The following is an 18725-nucleotide window of genomic DNA, read 5'->3' as shown; positions in this document are numbered from 1 at the left end:
AAGGTTGCATATTTTCAATTATTATCTCTTACAATGTTGAATTTCTCGCGATGCAGAATAATACGAATAATAGTTTTGTCGCATTGGCTATAACAGTTTTTTAATCATAAGCAATACTCATATTAACTTTAACTTCAGGTCCTCCTTCGTATTTACGGACAAACTCATGGCGAACACGCTCTAGAAACAATGCTAACTGAATCGGTTGTATTCACGCTCCTAAGCGAGCGGAAGCTGGGACCAAAACTTCACGGTATCTTCCCTGGGGGTAGAATCGAACAGTATATTCCTGTAGGTCATGATTTCTTTTGGAAAATAATCCTTAGATTGAAACTGCTTGATTTTTTTTAAAGGCGCGTGCTCTGACGACTGCAGAATTAAGCGATCCAAAGATATCGTTGAAAATAGCAGAAAAAATGGCTGCCGTTCACAGTTTGGATATTCCAGTATCTAAGGAACCAGTTTGGTTGTGGAATACGATGCATCGCTGGTTGAAGAGTGTTGAAGCGACGCAGAACGATTTCAGAAAGGATCAAGTCAACGGAAATAAACACATTGCGGGTGCCGACATTATAACTCAACTAGATTTACGCGCGGAAGTTGAGTGGCTCAAATCGCTAGTTGATTCCGAGGAACATCCAGTTGTTTTTTCTCACAATGATCTACAGGAAGGTAATATTCTACTGAGGGAAGAATTCCCCCAATCTCCTGTGATGGGTAGTTTCTGGTAAGTCTTCCATTTGTTCATAATTCGCCTGTAGACATGCTAAATAATGCACGCGCCATCTAGTCATAACAAACTGCCCAAAATTTTCAGCACGCTGGACCAATTCGACGAATCCGCGCAGTTAGACTCACACTTTAGCTCAATTCTAATTTCCAATTCCACTAGCAGCAAAACTGGTTCGAATAGTAATAAGGTGAATGGCGCTGCCTTGACTAGTGGTGACTTTGCGACTGGCGCCGCTGATTGTGATATAAATTCAAGGTAAGGTCTTTCAAAAATTATATGATTTATTCAGATACAGAACGATTTTTTAACGATTTTAACTCAGGAAACGTTCATTGGATGAAAACTTTGAAAATGAGCTTGACAACACGAGAGACTCGGTACTTAGCGGCACTTCACAAGCACTGTCGGAACAGCCATGTGATGGTGAGCCGCAATTGATGGTTATTGACTTCGAATATTGTGCCTACAACTACCGGGGATTTGATTTGGCTAATCATTTTCTCGAGTGGACTTTCGACTACACTAACTCAGAATCGCCTTACTTCTACCACAAACCGGAGCAGTATCCAACTAAAGAGCAACAGGTAAGTCTCCACTGTCTCGGCCGGTAAACGAACAAATAAACAATATTGAATTTGTTCTTTTACTGTGTCAACTTGAAAAAATATACATCATGAACCATGGAATTGTCGTTGATCATAATGCCTTTTACAGTGCAGATTACTTAGTCCCACAAACCATAAATGCGCATTCTCCCTCTCGTCATCAAACTTAGAAGTGACCTGATGTTCTTGCATGGATTGAGTAATTTGCTTGAGCTCAGTTCAGTATACACCACGGTGTAGCAAAAAGGGTGGCCGCTGAAAGGAGAACGATTAGGTTGTCACTTTAGGTCATTGCTTTTTGTTTCAACAACTCACGTCATATGCGAGAGCACAAGTAATTATTCTCTTTTCTTTTTTTTAGACATGCAGTGATACATGTTGCTTGAAAGCCAAATTAAACATTTCCACCTCATTGAGCTACATCTTTGAAAGCGTCTAATTTTTTATCTTTTCAATTATTAATCGTCCTAAGGATAAGTTTACAGCAGTATATTTAGAGCACCTCATCGGCGAAGAACATGTTTCAACTGATGCGGAAATAGCAAAGATACGCCGTGAAGTACAGTGTTTCACCATGGCTTCTCACCTGTTTTGGAGTCTCTGGTCAATTGTAAATGTGTATCAGGAGATTGAGTTCGGCTACTGGGTATGTATGATTGGATATGAACTTAATCTATTTGTAACATAGCTTTGAAATAACCATGATCTTACATAAAATAAAAATCTTTCTTAGAAAACAAGAATCTGCCAAAGATAGTAAAACCTACATTTATGTTATAGGAGTAGCAGGCCCATAGCAATAATATTTATTTTATTATAAAAATAATATAAATAATATAAAGGTAAAATTTAACCTTCTTTAGGTGTTGGGGTCAATATGACCCCAAATTAACTTACAAAGTGCGATAACGTTTTAAGTTTTGCACCTAGAAGTTTAGAATTTCTTGAATTTTCCTCTTTCATGGTGAGCAACGATTTTCAATAGAATTCAAAATTTTCGCTCATTCCTGAAGGGCTGTACAAAAAAATGCACGGATTATATTGACCTCGACTTCGAACTCAGTTTTAAGACACATTTCAACCAAATCTATATGAACTGGTACTAAAATAAACACAAACAAAACAAAAATGAGAATGGGTATAATAAATTTGTACATGACACGACCGATTTTGGATGTCCCGCACTCCAACAAACAATTTAAGTACCAATTCATATAGATTTGGTTGAAAATGTGTCTTAAAACTAAGTTCGAAATCGGGGTCAATATGACCCACTAACACCTGATTTGTTACAAAAAGTTAACACCTAAAGAAGGTGAAACAAATTTGACATGCCTAAGCTTTTCAGAAGCTTATGATGGATTGTCCACTTTTGTTGAATATTCTTACTATGAATGGAAAGTACGAAGAATATGTAAATAATGCAATGTTTCGCAAATTTCAAGACACCCTAAAAAGTTATTACCACAAGCTTATAGTTCTAAGTATTCTGTAAAATTCATTCATATAAACCTACCATCAATTGGGTCTTTAAGCCTTATGCTGTTTTTTAATTTTTCCCGATGCAGCTGACGTTAACCCTTAAAAACAACATCCTGAAAATCGTCTAAAAACTATCGCATTCCATTGAACTACTTTGATCCCTATCCTTTTGCTGGGATAACGGTTAAAAATGCTAACTCATGTGGCTAAATTCACTGTTAGGAAAGATCGACAGCGTCAAACGAGGACATGTTTGCATTTTTTATAAAATTAATTAAAAATCTGAAATTTCAAAGATTAAACATACATATTGTTATATTTAGAAAGATGAATTCTATCGGTTTATTAAATAAAAGGATATTTTTTTTCATTTAATAACCCAATTAGATTGTTGCAAAGAGCTATACCGTTTTTAGAATTGTCACTTTTTCAATATGAATGCTTTTCAATGTATCGATCACAAATCGAAAAATTATATCCTAATTCAAATCCCTCCCACAGTCCTTCCAGAAAAAGTAAACAGAATTTGATTTCATCAAGTTAGATCAGAGTTAGAGAGATTTTCAAATTTCGACCAATTTTTTCGGACCTTCAAAGTAGTAATCTATAGTTCAATATTTGATCGAAGTCCATCCCACATATGCACAAACAAATGCTTAAAAATTCCACCAAAATCGGAGAATATGAATACGACTCGCGACGGATTTTTTAAAAACTGGCTCTTAAAAAATGTGAACATGCTTAGCAAGCAATTTCTTATTGGCAATAGTGAAAAACTGATTTCGGAAGTTTATTGAAGTTGACACAGATTTTGTTATAACCTGAATGGCTGTAATTTGTGGTGGTAGTCAGAGTAATCGAAGCTATTTTTTGATGGCTGAAAATGAACGTGATGCGACTTGTGATGAATAGAAAAAATATTCATTCAAAAATCTACGTTATTCATTCAATTGAATATCGTACAATAATATTTCACCAATTATCAATGAAAATGTTTGTAAATGCTGGTAAAGCATGTGAAGTAATAATTATCATCGTTTACACTGTGCCAGTGCCTACTTCGATGCGTTTGATTCGTTGTTGCACGCCCACGTCGTGCATGCACGATTGCAATAATCGGAAACGAATGAAAATCTGCATTGAATGAATGAGCAGTTGGTTCGTTTGACATTTTCGGTAGCGCCACTGAATATTGAAAATGAATGCTACTGAATATGATCAATTTTCATTCAGTGAATTTGAATATTTGTAACTCTGGTGGTGGTATACCCGATCAGATAATCATAACAGAAAGCTATCAAATTTATATCTCACGTTGATACCAATTACTCACTGTGTTATTTTATGCATCGTCAGTCTATCTTCTGAACTCACACAAAACAGAAGCAAAAAATCGCTACGCTATTGAGTTCTACAAGATGACGTTACGGATGAACTCATGATGAATAAAGTTCATGTTTGACAATTCTCGGTGGTTTGTTCTGTTGCATTTGAACACGGGTGTTCATCTGTTGCATTCGAACTCACGTAAACGAACCACCGACTGTTGTCAAACGACGTTCATCTGACTAATTTTGTGGGGTTATGTCGGTTAGTGTAGAACCTAATAGGCACCAATGTATTGTATCATTGCCCCCTGCTGTGCAGTGAAATGAGTTTACCAAAAAAAAACGAAGGTGTCCGTGGTACGGGATAACATAATTTCGATTGACTTTGATAAAACTCGTATTAGACCCACAATTTAGGAGGTGGAACAACTAGAAACCGCGTGTATATGAAAAACGACATGGTGGAAGATCGTATCCACGATTTGGCACTGCGCACAAGGGAAGATTTCATTCAATGAATTATGACGCGGTACGGAAAAATTCGAACTCACGTAAACGAACCACCGACCATTGTCAAACGACGTTCATCTGACTAATTTTGTGGGGTTATGTCTATTGGTGTAGAACCTAATAGGCACCAATGAAGCTAACCAGCGCTTTGTTCTATATCCAGTGCACAAACAGTATTGTATGATTGCCCCCTGCTGTGCAGTGAAATGAATTTACCAAAAAAAAACGAAAGTGTCCGTGGTACGGGATAACATAAATTCGATTGACTTTGATAAAACTCGTGTTAGACTCACAGTTTAGGAGGTGGAACAACTAGAAACCCCGTGTATATGGAAAACGACATGGTGGAAGAACGTATCCATGATTTGGCCCTGCGCACAAAGGAAGATTACATTCAATGAATTAAGACGCAGTACGGAAAAATTCGAACTCACGTAAACGAACCACCGATTATTGTCAAACGATGTTCAGCTGACTAATTTTGTGGGGTTTTGTCGGTTAGTGTAGAACCTAATAGGCACCAATGAAGCTAACCAGCGCTTTGTTCTATATCCAGTGCACAAACAGTATTGTATGGTTGCCCCCTGCTGTACAGTGAAATGAGTTTACAAAAAAAAAGTGTCCGTTGTACGGGATAACATAATTTCGATTGACTTTGACAAAACTCGTGTTAGACCCACAGTTTAGGAGGTGGAACAACTAGAAACCCCGTGTATATGGGAAACGACATGGTGGAAGATCGTATCCATGATTTGGCACTGCGCACAAGGGAAGATTTCATTCAATGAATTATGACGCAGTACGGAGAATCTATTATAACACTTGCAGAAATTTTTTCACTGGTATTTCCAACGGCGTTCGTATTGTGGGGATGCGACTGACTAAACCGATTCGTTCATGACTATCGAATGCAAATCACCGAAGGATGGCGTAATCTATAAGCAAACAACGCTGATCACATATCCCGTGCAGACCCCAAGATGCTAATTCTGTAACCAAACAGTCCAACGAAAAAAACATGCGCCGATGCAACTAGTCAAAACTCATCTACTACAGGCAAGTCTAACAAGCAGCATCCACCACTTACAGATAAACCAAAAATAATATCCCAATTAACCAATAATGAAGGGACAACGTCCACGAAAACAGCTCTCAAACCAATAACTAGCATCACCGATAAAGAACCAAATACCGATGTAGACGAATTTCCAAAAGCGGCCCGTAAGAACAAGAAATCAATAAGAACCTCTGACCGTGAATTGCAAGCAAGCAGTACCGATTATCAACAAGATCTGGCAGACAGACATTATTATTATTTTTTATTTTGCTTTTGTAAAAACTTAAAAACACACGGCTCAGTTATGCTAATGCATTGAACCGTGTCAAATAACTGCCTTTAGAAAAAAAAAATCAGCCAGCATGTATGCAATCATGACAAAGATGTAGAAAGATTTTACTGCATTAAGCCTTTCGTTTTTAAACAGAAAGCGCCATTGATGATATATAATAAGTAATACAAGCTATTTTGACCGTGGGAGAACTTTAACAAATTTGTTAGAATGCCGAAATTCTGTTATATTTTTTTTTGTTATTTCAACTATTAACGAGCCAAGCGTTATAACAGAACCTATTACGAAAAATCGTCAATACAAAATATTACATGCATATTTTTGCGTTTCTTTTATGCTCAGAGTTTGTTACAATTCGTATATATAGAACTATTTCATATATTGTACTATGCTCGTTTCGAGACAAGAAAATTACTACACGGAATATTTATTACAATACAGCTTTTGGATGTAACAAAGCATTTGGTAAAATTTTACAAAACTTCTGTAAACTAAATAAATGTTTATCGTAAAATCGGCAAATTTAAAAAAAAACAGAATACAGTGTCGAGAAAATAGACAAAACAAAGCTTAGTTGCGTATTGTTTCGCATTGAATGGCTTTCCGTGTAGGATTTGAAATAAATTATTAAATAATTCCTTTACTGCCTATAACCGCAAGTCAGTCCCATGTAGATAGGGAATCCCACAGAACATGAGACTGACTTGCGATTATGGGCAGTCTATGTACTTCTTAAAACATGTTGAACATTTAAGCACGCGTCAGAGTCTAAAAATGATCGATCTTTCTTGACGTGACTCCTAAAAAATGTTGAGAAATATATATGATATATTGTTCCACGCGTTGTAAAAATTTCACCAAATCAATTTAAAGAGAAAGAGGAAAGATTTGGGTGGTTGATACGTTCATATAAATATTCTGTGAAGAATAAATATTAATTCTACAATTGACTTTAAATTTTAATTATTTTTGCTTCTTTCAATAGGAATACGCTATTTGTCGACTGAATCAATACGTTCGCCATAAGAAACTGTACTCCGAGCTGATCAGCAATTCAGGAAATTTGCCGGACATGGACAAATGAAACTCTATGGAGCCTTAATGAGAAGCTCAACCTACATTTCTACACATCTCCTTGCGTACTTAATGGCCACCTGTTAAATTTACTGCAAACGAAACGAATATTGGCGTGCGCGAATAGAAAGGCTGGTCTGGTAGAATGAATGATAATAACCGTCTGCCGATTAATTCCAGTGTGGTAAAGAGATGAGTCACAGTCACAACAACAGTGGAACCGAATTGAAACTAGTTTTTTGTCACATGGGTAACAGGGAAAAATAATAGTGATGATTGCCTCGTCTTGTCATAGGTGGAAGGTATTACTGCTATATTTTGCAAACACTGTGTTAAACGACCAAAGCAACGAGTCATGACTAAGTGTACCAGTATTAGTGACTAATTAATGATCATTGAAAGCTCTAAGATATCGTATAACAATGTAACTTTATACCTGTGTCGATGATTTAAATTTAAAATATTTCCAGTGTGAAGTGCTGTTTTGAAAATTTCATATAGGTATCAACTTTCCCATAGCTACTTGAGTTATTTCTCTCTCCTGCGGTATGATTTATATTAGCGATTTCTATTTAGTTTATATTGTGATAAGAATTTAGATGTAAATGAGTTTTTGTAAAACCAGAGACTTCTGAAAATGGAAATGAAAGTATGACTGATCGTAGTTAGGTTTAGAATGAATTTGAATGTAGGCTTCGTAAAAGAGCCCGAACGACCCTTAGAGATGGGCGACGTATCCATTAAATGTTATAGTACCTATAATTGATTCAATAAATCTCGTTCTTATAAATTTTGTAGTGACTATGAGACTAGACCCAAACATATCGGCCATTCGACCTTAAAACTTATTGTTAATGTAATGAAACATTGTGAGAGATTATAGGAAAACGATGTGATGGAACAACAGTGAAAGCCAAAAGTGTAATCAAATTAATAAATCAATACATCAGATTTATATTGGAATGTACCAAATGCCGATTCGATTTATGATAATGGATGTCAACATAATTCGCAGTTTGTTTTTATTTTACCAACTTCATAAATAAATACACTATCGTATTTCGGAAAGCAAAACTATCTATCAAAATTATTTTGTTTAACTATTCGGAAGTTGCGCAGAACACTGAGTGTACATCGTTATGGAAATCAGGCGAAGTCTTCTTAGAGCTTCAGGCGGTCGCCTAAATATAAATAATAACGCCCCTACCGGAAGTTAATTTAGCTTTCATTTGATTCTTTATTGTAAAACAAATATATTTAATTTTTTCCAACGATAATTCATATGGATATTATTGATTAACTTTCCAAAACCATATTTCAATTACTAAGATCGGGTTTGGAAACTTTTTGATAACCCACCAAAATCAGATGAAACCAGTATGTGAACGACGAATTGAAGTTCATTCCTTTAACAGAAACGTTTATTTATGTTGCGGATCCTAAGATTATATATAGTTTTTTTGTAAATCATTTTAGCGGTTGATGTGAATAGGCAGAGAAAGTAAATAAAAGTTTATTTTATGTGAAATTTATGTTTATTTTTTAAAATGTAAGTCTGTGAACTAGCTATGCTTTTGATTATATCATATCGAAAAGGCGGCCCAATCAAATCATAATCTGATGATATTTCTAATATACTAATAAATTTAGTGCTCCAATTAACATAAATTATTATAAGCGATTTTATATATTGCAATTATCTTAATAAACGTGCATCAGTATAATTCGGAAAAAGTTTATATTTTAATGCAATATCACCGACAAGAATAGGAATGTCAATAAACCCGACAAGAATAGGAAGCAGAAGGGGTATGTAGTACGTATCCTTTATAGAAGAAAATTAAACCACGCGATCGTAAAGGGTGTTCCAGATCAAATTGCATCACGGAAAAACGCTGTAGAATATAACGCACTGGGTATTTTCTCTTAAAAATTTGCGTAGACGTAGTTTATCGTGTATTGTTTACACTGTATTTTTATCTATGTTAGCTTTTCAAAAATTGGAAAAAATGGCGTTACTCGAAAATTAACGTCGTGAATTTATTTTGCGCAAGCAAAAATCTTTTCATTTTCATTTCCCTGGTGGGAAGGATTAGGGGAGTGGTATGATTAGGGGTAAGGAAAATGACCACATAGAACCAGAGCTGCAAATTTTCACCAGGTAGCTTTAAACTTCAAGGAAGAACAAATCTCAAATCATGCCCTACTATGTTTAATTCGCAGTTTTTTGTTTGCATGATTCATTCAAGCAGTCGAGCTGCTCAATCATTTTCTATTCATTTTCGATTTCATTGACCCTATGAATATCTCGGTACTGGGATATTGACTAGGTTTTTAAAGCAAAACTACATACTTCTTACTGTTTGCTTAATTGTTGCACTGGTTCTTTAGTCCGAGCGGTAAAAACTGGTCCGGGTAAATGTTCAAACACCGTTGGAATATTAAACGGACTTTACCAAGTACTTTCACCGTTAAAATAGTAACTTGGATGTGACTAGGTGCGAAATAACACAACGCACGTTGTATTCAAAACACCACGTACTAAATATAAATTTATTGCTCGCAATCTTAATAACTAGTCACATGAAAATAAAATTTCGCCTTCGTTGCACACACTGTAGGCAAATGTAGCTGACTGGTGCCTGTAGCTTCGACGCTGTCCACTTTTTAACTGTCGCAATTGAAGACGCTCACCGAGCGCGGAAAAGGAAAAGCTCGCAGTTGTTAATATAGTGTGTGTTATCAGTTGCCGATTTCTGATGCATTCACAGTCAAGCCAATGACTATCCATTCTCTGCTCAATTTTTGCTGTCATTAGGTGGCGAATTATCCTCATGCACAACGACGAGTTTACCTGGCTCTATAGCAACTGGTGGCAGTCAACGCTTGTTTTTCAGCTTACTGATGAGCTCCGCTAGTTGGTTCCTGTCTCCAACAAAATTGGTGCCATTGTCCGAAAATATGGTTGCACACCTACCTCGCCGTGACACAACCCTTCGAAGTGCTTGAATGAAACAAGAAGTAGTTAATGCGCCCGCCAGCTCCAAGTGGACCGCCTTCGTTGCGAAACACACGAACACGTACACGTATGCTTTCACGGCTGATCGACGATATCCTGGACGAATGTAGATCAGACCAAAGTAATCTACCCCTGTTGTAGTGAAAGGTCGACCTGTAATGACACGTGGAGTGGGTAACTATGCCATAAATTGTCGGATGGTAGTTGGTTTGGCTCGATAGCACCGCATACACTTGTGGACAATCTGTTTAGCGACACTGTGACCACCCAAAAGGCCAAAACCGTTGCCTAATTGCACTTAGCGATAGTTGTACTCCCGCATGTAGCATCTTCTCATGGTAGTGCCTCAGCAAAAGCTTGGTGATGTGATACCGTGCTGGAAGCACCATTGGATGCTTAGCTTCCTCGGTTTCGTAAGATTTCCGAAGTCTTCCGCCAATATGAATAACTTCATTGGAAGACAAGCGAGGATGGAACCAACGTAATGGTGATAGCTTCGATACCGGTCTTCCCTTGAGCAGTGCCTCGTACTTCGTCGCGAACGCTTCCATTTGAACCCGATGGACAATTGTCTGCTCTGCTTTCCGGAGTTTTTCAGTTGTTAACGCTTCTATGGTTGGCCTCAGAAACAAGCCTGTCTGATACCTTATGCGAAAATTTCTGATGAAACGTTGACAATATGTCGTTGTTCTTATCAAAATTGTGTAGTTGAAATATCGTGCAAAATACCAATTGTTAAACTCCGTAGAACATCGCACTACGTATGGAAAGCTAAGCCGGACCTTCCCACCAAAATGCATTCAGGATTATTTCGTCCGGCAAGATACCGCACGATATTAGGTCTGCCGGATTTTGACTACCAGGCACATGCCTGTTGTCCAAACTGTGGGTGCAGCACGCAACCATTGCAAGACTGTCGTCGAGTCTGTCCAAAAATAGGCATCGCCCGTGAATCTTATTGCTTCCTTTACTTTTGTGTATAATTCAGCTGCCATCAAAGCACCACAGAGCTCAAGGTGCGGAATAGATTGACTTTTCAACGGAGCCATTCTGGACTTAGAAGCAACCAACGCTGTTTAACTTGTCCTTCTGAGTCCCAAGACCGAATGTATAGATTGACCCCGTATGCCTTCTGAGAGGCGTCGGAAAAAAATGAATTTGCATGCCTGGCATTTCTGAAATCGTCACCCTTCGATCGACTCGAATCTGCTTCAAAAGTGGAATTTGTTCATGAAATGCGCACCAATTTGTTTCCACCCTTGCAGGTAAACTGGAATCCCAATCAAGCCTTTCCTGATTCTCATTTTCAAGCCGCGACAACATCTGCATGAACACCTTCGCTGTGGTTATTACTGAGCCTATGAGACCCAGAGGATCGAAAAACATGGCTATGAAAGACAGCACCATTCGTTTGGTGAGCTTTTGGTCGATTGTAATTTGTGGAACCTGAATCTGAAGAGCAAAGGCATCTGTGGTAGGATACCAAACTAAACCAAGTGTTTTGACTGCTGGATTGGGTTCCAGCTCTATTCCGTCTGCTATCGATATCGCTAAGTCATCTGCGTCGACTCCTTCTAGCACTTCAGGGTAATTCGATGCCCATTTCTGAAGTCGAAGACTGCCACTTCTCGGCAGCCCGTCCAACTGAATCCTTAATGCTGCATCGTTGGTACCGATGATGGCATCGTCGATGTAAAAATCTTCCATTACTGCCCTTGCAGCCAATGGGAACCTATTCGCCTTGTCCAAAGCAAGCTGCTTCAATGTCCGGGTGGCGAAAAACGACGCTGGTTTTGTACCGTATGTGATGGTGGTCAACTCATAAGTTGAAGGTGGCGCTTCTGGTTTTGAGTGCCACAATATATACTGAAGAGGGGCATCACTACCATTGATGCTTATCTGGCGGAACATCTTTTTCACGTCCGCGACAAGCATCACCAACTGTGTTCGACATCGTAGGATTATACTTCGCAGATCGTCTTGTACGACCGGTCCCGCGAGCAGTGCATTATTTAAGGACACGCCGGATGCTGTTTTACATGATGCATCAAATACCACCCTAACACGAGTTGTCGCACTGGACTCCTTCACAACTAGATGATGAGGCAGGTATCAACGTTGCATTTTATTTACATCGGCTGCCGGAACTAGCCGCATGTGTCCAAGCTGCTCGTACTCATTCATAAATTCGTAGTACTGACGTTTTAAACCCGGATTTCTCTGGAGTCGTGTGTCCATCTGTATAAATCTACGCTATGCAATGGTCCTGGAATCACCGAGCCTCAAAATCGTGTCCTTGTGCTTCGGGAGTGATTTAACATATCGGCCGTCACGTTTTCGTTGAAAGGTTGAAATGGTCCTCGCATTGTATCTCTTCCGGCGAGTAAGTGTTATCTATACTAATCTCCTCACATCGCCAGAAACGGGCCAAAAGTTCCTCCAAGCTGTCCGAAATTACGATATTACAGGCCGCCTTACGATTATTGTGCATAACCGGATACCCTCCACTGACCACCCATCCGAAAACAGACTCTACCAAGAGTGGCAGTGTATCCCCAAGAGATATGCGTTGTCCAGTACAAAAGAAGTCGAAAAATGATCCTCCTCCGAGTATTAGATCCACCTGATGCGACTCGAAGAATGAAGAATCCGCAAACTTAAGTCCTTCTGGTATTTTCCCTCCACTCGTGTTCGTTGAAATACCCGGTATAATCGTGGAAAAGCGAGGGTGTATGTTGAGCTCCACTGGTATTTGGAAATCAGAAACTCGAAAGTTCACGACAACGTAGTTGGTAACCTTTTCTACCTTCCCATTGACTCCGATTACGTCCAAATCTGTTGTTCGCCTCTTTGATTTGAGGATTGTACTAAACCTTTTAGAGACCAGATCGCATTTACACGCACAGTCCAACAATGCCCTTGCCGGGTACTCGCATCCGGACTCGTCCATAGCCGTACGAAGCATCACACCCGTTATAGGAACCTGAACAGAGTTACAGCTTACTACCTGTACAGCTACTAAATTTACGTTGCTACTACTGTTACAAAATCCCTCCTCTGCCGTCTTATCAGAAGAATCCTTGGAACTTGTATTGGAATTGTTCGGTTTACCGTCATCCTTGAAACAAACTAACGTGTGGTGTCTGCCCTTGCATTTTCGGCACGTGTATTTGGAGGAACATTCCTTTACCTGGTGTCCACGTCTAAAACAGTTGCGACATAGAGAATTTGTTCGCAAAAGTTCTCCTTGTCGTGTGTAGGCATACCCTTGAAAACCGAACACTGATACAACGGATGGATTTCTGGACAGGCCGGACAACCTTTGGACGTCAGTTTGTCTTCATATCTCGCCCTGAGCAGAAGCAAAAAATCGTCCCGCGCAAGTGAAACAGTCAATTCTACCTAAAAATCAATCGGTGCCTATCACACAAGCAGTCCATATAACAATAGCTTATAGCTACTGTGCGATTTAGTGATGAGTGACGGTGCCCAGCAAAAAGCAACACAGATGCGGCCGAACTGTGTTGCTGTTGATTTTTCAAAATGCCCCGTAAGACCAGCCATTCGGGAAGTGGAACAGTTATTAAAAGTGCAGATGGAACTCAATCTGGCTGAAGTGAAAACCCTATAAATGCATCATATCAAACATTGCGTGCTGATTTCGTTCAACAACATTAACCAAGCTGAGTCATTCGCCTCGCGAAACAACATGCAGCACACCGCCGAATGCGGCAATGTTAAATATAGCATTCCCGTATACATCGAGAACGGCGCTGTAGAAGTTCGGGTCCATGATTTGGCTACGCGTACCCCTGACGGCGCGATTAAAAAATGCTTGCAAAAATACGGAGAAGTAGACTCCGTAACACATGATACATGGAGGAATTTTTTCCCGGGCATCCCTAACGGTGTTCGTGTGGTGAGAATGCGTGTGACCAAGCCAATTCCCTCTTACTTAAGCTTCACAGTGTTAGGAAGGGACGATGCTCTCATTCAACAGACATCACTAGTCACGTACCCAGGGAAAATTCCTACGTGCCAGTTCTGCACGAAGAAGCTGCACCTCGGAAAACCTTGCGTAGAAACTGTTAAGGAAAACTCAAATCCAAATGAAATCAGCACACAACCATCTTACGCTAAACCACTAACAGCTGCAAAACCAGCTTCTCCGGATCAAGAAGCAACAAACATGAATTCTACAACGATCGCGTTTAATGTCTCTAAGCCAACAACCAGCAACAACAACAATGAAGCGAAATCAGAAGAGAACGGACACACAATAGCGACCCATACGATTAAAGCACAAACCAGACCAACCGATCGTGACGCATGCTGTAGCACCGATGAGGATATGGACGAGTACGACAACGAGAAAGAAGGCAGACCAAATGACCCTCAAGATTCGGCGAACAACTTTTCACCGCCAAGGAAACGAATCTCAACACGCTGCAGCAAGCTGCGTCAACAAGATGGCACGAGTAAAAAATAAATAATGTTTAATTCTTTATTTTTACATATTGTAAAATATTAAAAGATGTCCGGCTCAGTTATGCTAACGCGTTGAGCCGTGTCAAATAAACAGAGAGAAAAAAAACCCTTGGACGAAGATGCTTGAAATGCAGCATTGCATATTTTAATCGATAGTGGGAATTCCCTTTTGCTGATTTGAGCTTAATCATTCTTGATTGTTTCTTGCTTAGTCGATATAGCTTCTAACATTCGAATTCTCCTACGCATGAAATCTGTCAAATCCTTAAGTGTCTCGTCTTCCCTTGATGAAGACAGATCTTCTCAACTCCTTCTTGAGGAACTGTCAATCCGCGAGCTTAACATGTGGAGCAACAGTAAGCCCTTATAATCTGCTGGCTGGGAGACGATGTGATCAAGAGACTTCACAATAGACCTTTCTCGTCCGACCTGACCCCCCTTTTTCTTATTTTTTATCGATAGTTTTCACATTTTTATACACATTTCCGTTTGAATGAGGGTTTTAGGAAGATTCCTAGATTTTTCATAAAATTTTAAAAATTGCAAATTGCAAGAATGTTGAATATTTTTTTCACCACAGCAAGAATGGTGAGTCGCAAAATATGCGTTTCGGCAGCACTGTTCAGTATATTTTGTATAATTTTATCGGGAACACTTCGAATGAAGTGGTGAATCGCGATACTACATTCATTCATAACTGAGTGAACTTTGTTCTGTCAAATTTGGCTTTTGTTAACAATGTTTGCATGAAAATGTTTAACCTCACTTTTCTGAGTTTCGGAGATCTTGTTCCTTGGACTGATTCCACTCAGCACAAGGAACTTGGTTTGAATTGCTTTTAGATTCTAGTACCATGTAAACAAGCTTGCCGACTCAGATCACGTTATCTTGCAATATTCAATTGCCATCGACCAAGCCAACCTAGCCAAACGGACAAAACCTAGCTGAGTCCTTTTACGATGTACCTACGAAACACAATGTTCTTTGTTAAATGGTATGCGAATTCGACGATTTCATGATTCAAGTTGACGTCAAACACTGGCCGTTCACCGTTATCAAGTATTGCAGCAAATCAAAGAACGAGGTAGAGTTTAATTTTATTTCCTGCCTTTTTCAGGCAACTCAGCTTTTTTCATTTTTTCTGCATATAATCTAACCGGCACCCAAATAACGGTCACTGGTTGTCAGGATTTAACTGATTTTTTTTATTATAGAGGATTTAAAAACCTTAGGGTCATTCGCCCTTTTTTCGGGTTAGAAACATTTCACCCTATGTTCGGGTTCGGGACTCAAACCGAGTAGAACTGCGTCCAAGGCAATCGATTTACAAACCATGCTATGCCTGATCCTACGTATTAATTTAAAACTAGCTAATCCTCTCGCGCGTTGCTACGACTTTCAATGAAATGGGAGGAAAACACAATTTGTTCCAAAGCGCTATCTGGCGGGCAGATAATTCCCAACCAATAGCACACATGTTTGTGTTGTCTACAGGCTAGGTAGCAGTTCAGCCGGAAATGAACCGGAATTCTGGCTGGTTCTAGTTAGTAAACCAGCTCCAGTGACACAACCGATTCCAACTAGAATCGGTTGTGTCACTGGTGCTGGAATACTAACTAGAACCAGCCAGAATTCCAGCTGAGCTTTACTGGGTAGAGTTCTTCAGAGTAAATTGACTAAAAATTCGTGTCATCGGAGCTTCAGAAATACTATCACCTGCCCAGTAAAGTTCAGCCGGAAATGAACTGGAATTCTGGCTGGTTCTAGTTCGCACACGGGCTCCAGTGACACAAACGATTATAACTAGCATCGGTTGTGCCACTGGAGCCGGAGTGCGAACTGGAACCAGCCAGAATTCCAGTTCATTTCCGGCTGAGCTTAACTGGGTGTTGAAGGCCAATGCTGTTTTTCTCTCCGCAGTTCTCTTACTAGAGTTTTTCTAGCTTAGACTACCAGCACTGTGCTAAAGCTGGTAATGAAAAACCAACAGCCAGCATACGAGGGATCACAAAGTATTGTATAAATAATTAAAAGTTTTAACATAGCTAGATAATAAGGGGTTAAGAAATCATCAACATAAAACAATATTGCTATGTATTTGTTTTTGTTCCCCTGGGAATTAGAAACAAAAAAATCAAAGGATCTTTACCGATTAGAAGTAAATGGAATAACTTTACCACATTCACTGAGGATATTTTCAAAAAAATAAAGGCTTTCTTTCAACATGAATAAGAATTGATTAACTTTAGCAGATAGGTTTCATTGCTTTATTGCACATGTGTCACGAATAATGAGTCAAATTTGTAACAATTTTACGTACATAAAAGCAACCTTTGCTGATGCTTCTAGTACAGCCGTTGGGAACTTCCCATTGAAGATTTAATGTGCAGCAAGTGAACGTTCTGCCAGTGCTTTTTTGACGTGTCCAACGGCAACCGACAGGCACAAGATCTTTTTCATCTGGAATTTGATTTGGTTGCCTTGATTTCGTCGATCTTCTACGTCATCGATTCGCTGGACGCCAACAGACCAGGGTACTTTCCAGCCTTGTTAAGATCCGGGCGGAGCAGACGGGGAATCTATTTGATTAGTGATTTGGATGATAGGAAGACATCATACTTCTTGGCTGGCTTCTTTACCAGCATGATGTTCTTGTTAATCTTCTTAAGACCCATGGCATCATTTATGATGTATGGAATACGGATTTTGTTTCATGGCAGTGCTACTGATCATCAAAAACATAAACTTACTTCAGACGTAGAATGTACTTTATCCTAGAAAGAGAGAAACAAAATCACTTTTAGAAATTAGCAGCAGTAACTCTGTAGTATCCCAATGTTATTATATTAACAGTTTTCATAAGGTATACATATGTAACCAACAGGGTATCGTAAGCTAATAAATTTACAATTACAATTACAAAATTCTTCATTAGTCATTTGGACAGTAAAAATATAACTGGTCTCATCTGCGAAAATCTGTCCAACAACAACTCACCTTCGGTACCGAATGTTCTCAATTGTTTTAAGAACCTGAGCGCAGCTCCGTCTCCCCAAAACAAGGCGACTTCCTGACATCAGTACCCATAAGCAATCCAAGTGAATGATATTTCACAAGCATTTCACTTCCAGTGTTCGATATTAGGTATGCACGTACTTGACTACCGGAGAAGTTGTTCCATTTGGGGATCCCAGGTTTTCAGACTAATCTCGAGTTACACCGTTTGCAGGAAGCGAAGATGGTTCACCCTTCAACACCTCATTGACGCACTCGTACAGAATGTCCTTCGATACTTTGAAACTAAAATGAGAAATAAAGGAAAAAGGTAATCATAACCTAAAAATACAAAATATGGCATGTGTAGCCAGAAATTTGACTGTGAAAAAATACACGATTTCGCTGATACTTATTTTACCGAAATTGAAACGCAGGATAAAAAACTAATGTTATAAACAAAAATCATACCAATAAACAGAGCACTGAAATTTAAAAAAAAAATACTCACGTCATTTTGCTACAGCTATCCGCAATCAGTCGTTACTACACGAGAACATCTAGTGTTGCTCTGTGTTGCTGTTTACTGTCTACCACTGCAGTTTGAGGACTGATGTTTTTGAGCTTTTTGACAGTGTTGAATGAATTATTGTGGTATCGCGGTTGCCAGATCGATTTATGCAATAGTATGCAGTATAAATCTGAAGTCTGCAAATTTCTGCACGACACTTAAGGGAGGAAAGCAGTGCAATGATTTTTTAAATAATCCGAAATGTTAAATACTCGATGAAATTTAATGATAAAGGCCTTGTATTACGAAATATCTGAAGTCTGCAAAAAATCTGCAGTGTAATTGAAAAATCTGCAGATTTGCTGATAAATTTGGATATCTGGCATCTTTTTTTCATTCACCACTTGAAATTCATCCAAATGGTGTAAAAAATTGGGGAAATGATGCAAGATAGAGCATCAGCATATGGGGTGAAATGAGCAGTTCGCTGATTTTTGAATTTTTTCGATAGTTAGAGGCACTTAAAACTCGCGGCAATATGAAATTTCGACTCAGGGATAAAAAAGGAAGCATTTCAGCCAATAAAATTTTTTGACAGGAAACGTCTATTGCTTCAAACGACTCAAGCAGCT

General features: G+C 38.9%; 1 protein-coding gene and 1 pseudogene across 6 annotated transcripts in view; one reads left to right on the top strand and one right to left on the bottom strand.

The window, feature by feature from the left end:
- Positions 1-8815, top strand: part of LOC131682625 (choline/ethanolamine kinase) — a 60325-nt gene extending 51510 nt beyond the window's left edge. For 4 of the 6 annotated variants that reach the window (XM_058964268.1, XM_058964267.1, XM_058964270.1 and 1 more), the window contains 6 exons: positions 139-291; positions 354-727; positions 818-988; positions 1056-1317; positions 1811-1984; positions 6993-8815. In XM_058964268.1, the coding sequence (XP_058820251.1) occupies positions 139-291; positions 354-727; positions 818-988; positions 1056-1317; positions 1811-1984; positions 6993-7091 (1233 nt within the window). In that variant the 3' untranslated portion in view covers positions 7092-8815. The other 2 variants (XM_058964271.1, XM_058964272.1) reach the window with 2 other exon arrangements.
- An 8118-nt stretch (positions 8816-16933) lies between these two features.
- Positions 16934-18098, bottom strand: LOC131679976 (large ribosomal subunit protein uL1-like; annotated as a pseudogene).
- Between the last annotated feature and the right edge of the window lie 627 nt (positions 18099-18725).

Source organism: Topomyia yanbarensis, chromosome 2, assembly GCF_030247195.1.
Source record: "Topomyia yanbarensis strain Yona2022 chromosome 2, ASM3024719v1, whole genome shotgun sequence".
NCBI classification, from domain to species: Eukaryota; Metazoa; Arthropoda; class Insecta; order Diptera; family Culicidae; genus Topomyia; species Topomyia yanbarensis.
This window is presented reverse-complemented; position numbering and strand designations above follow the sequence as displayed.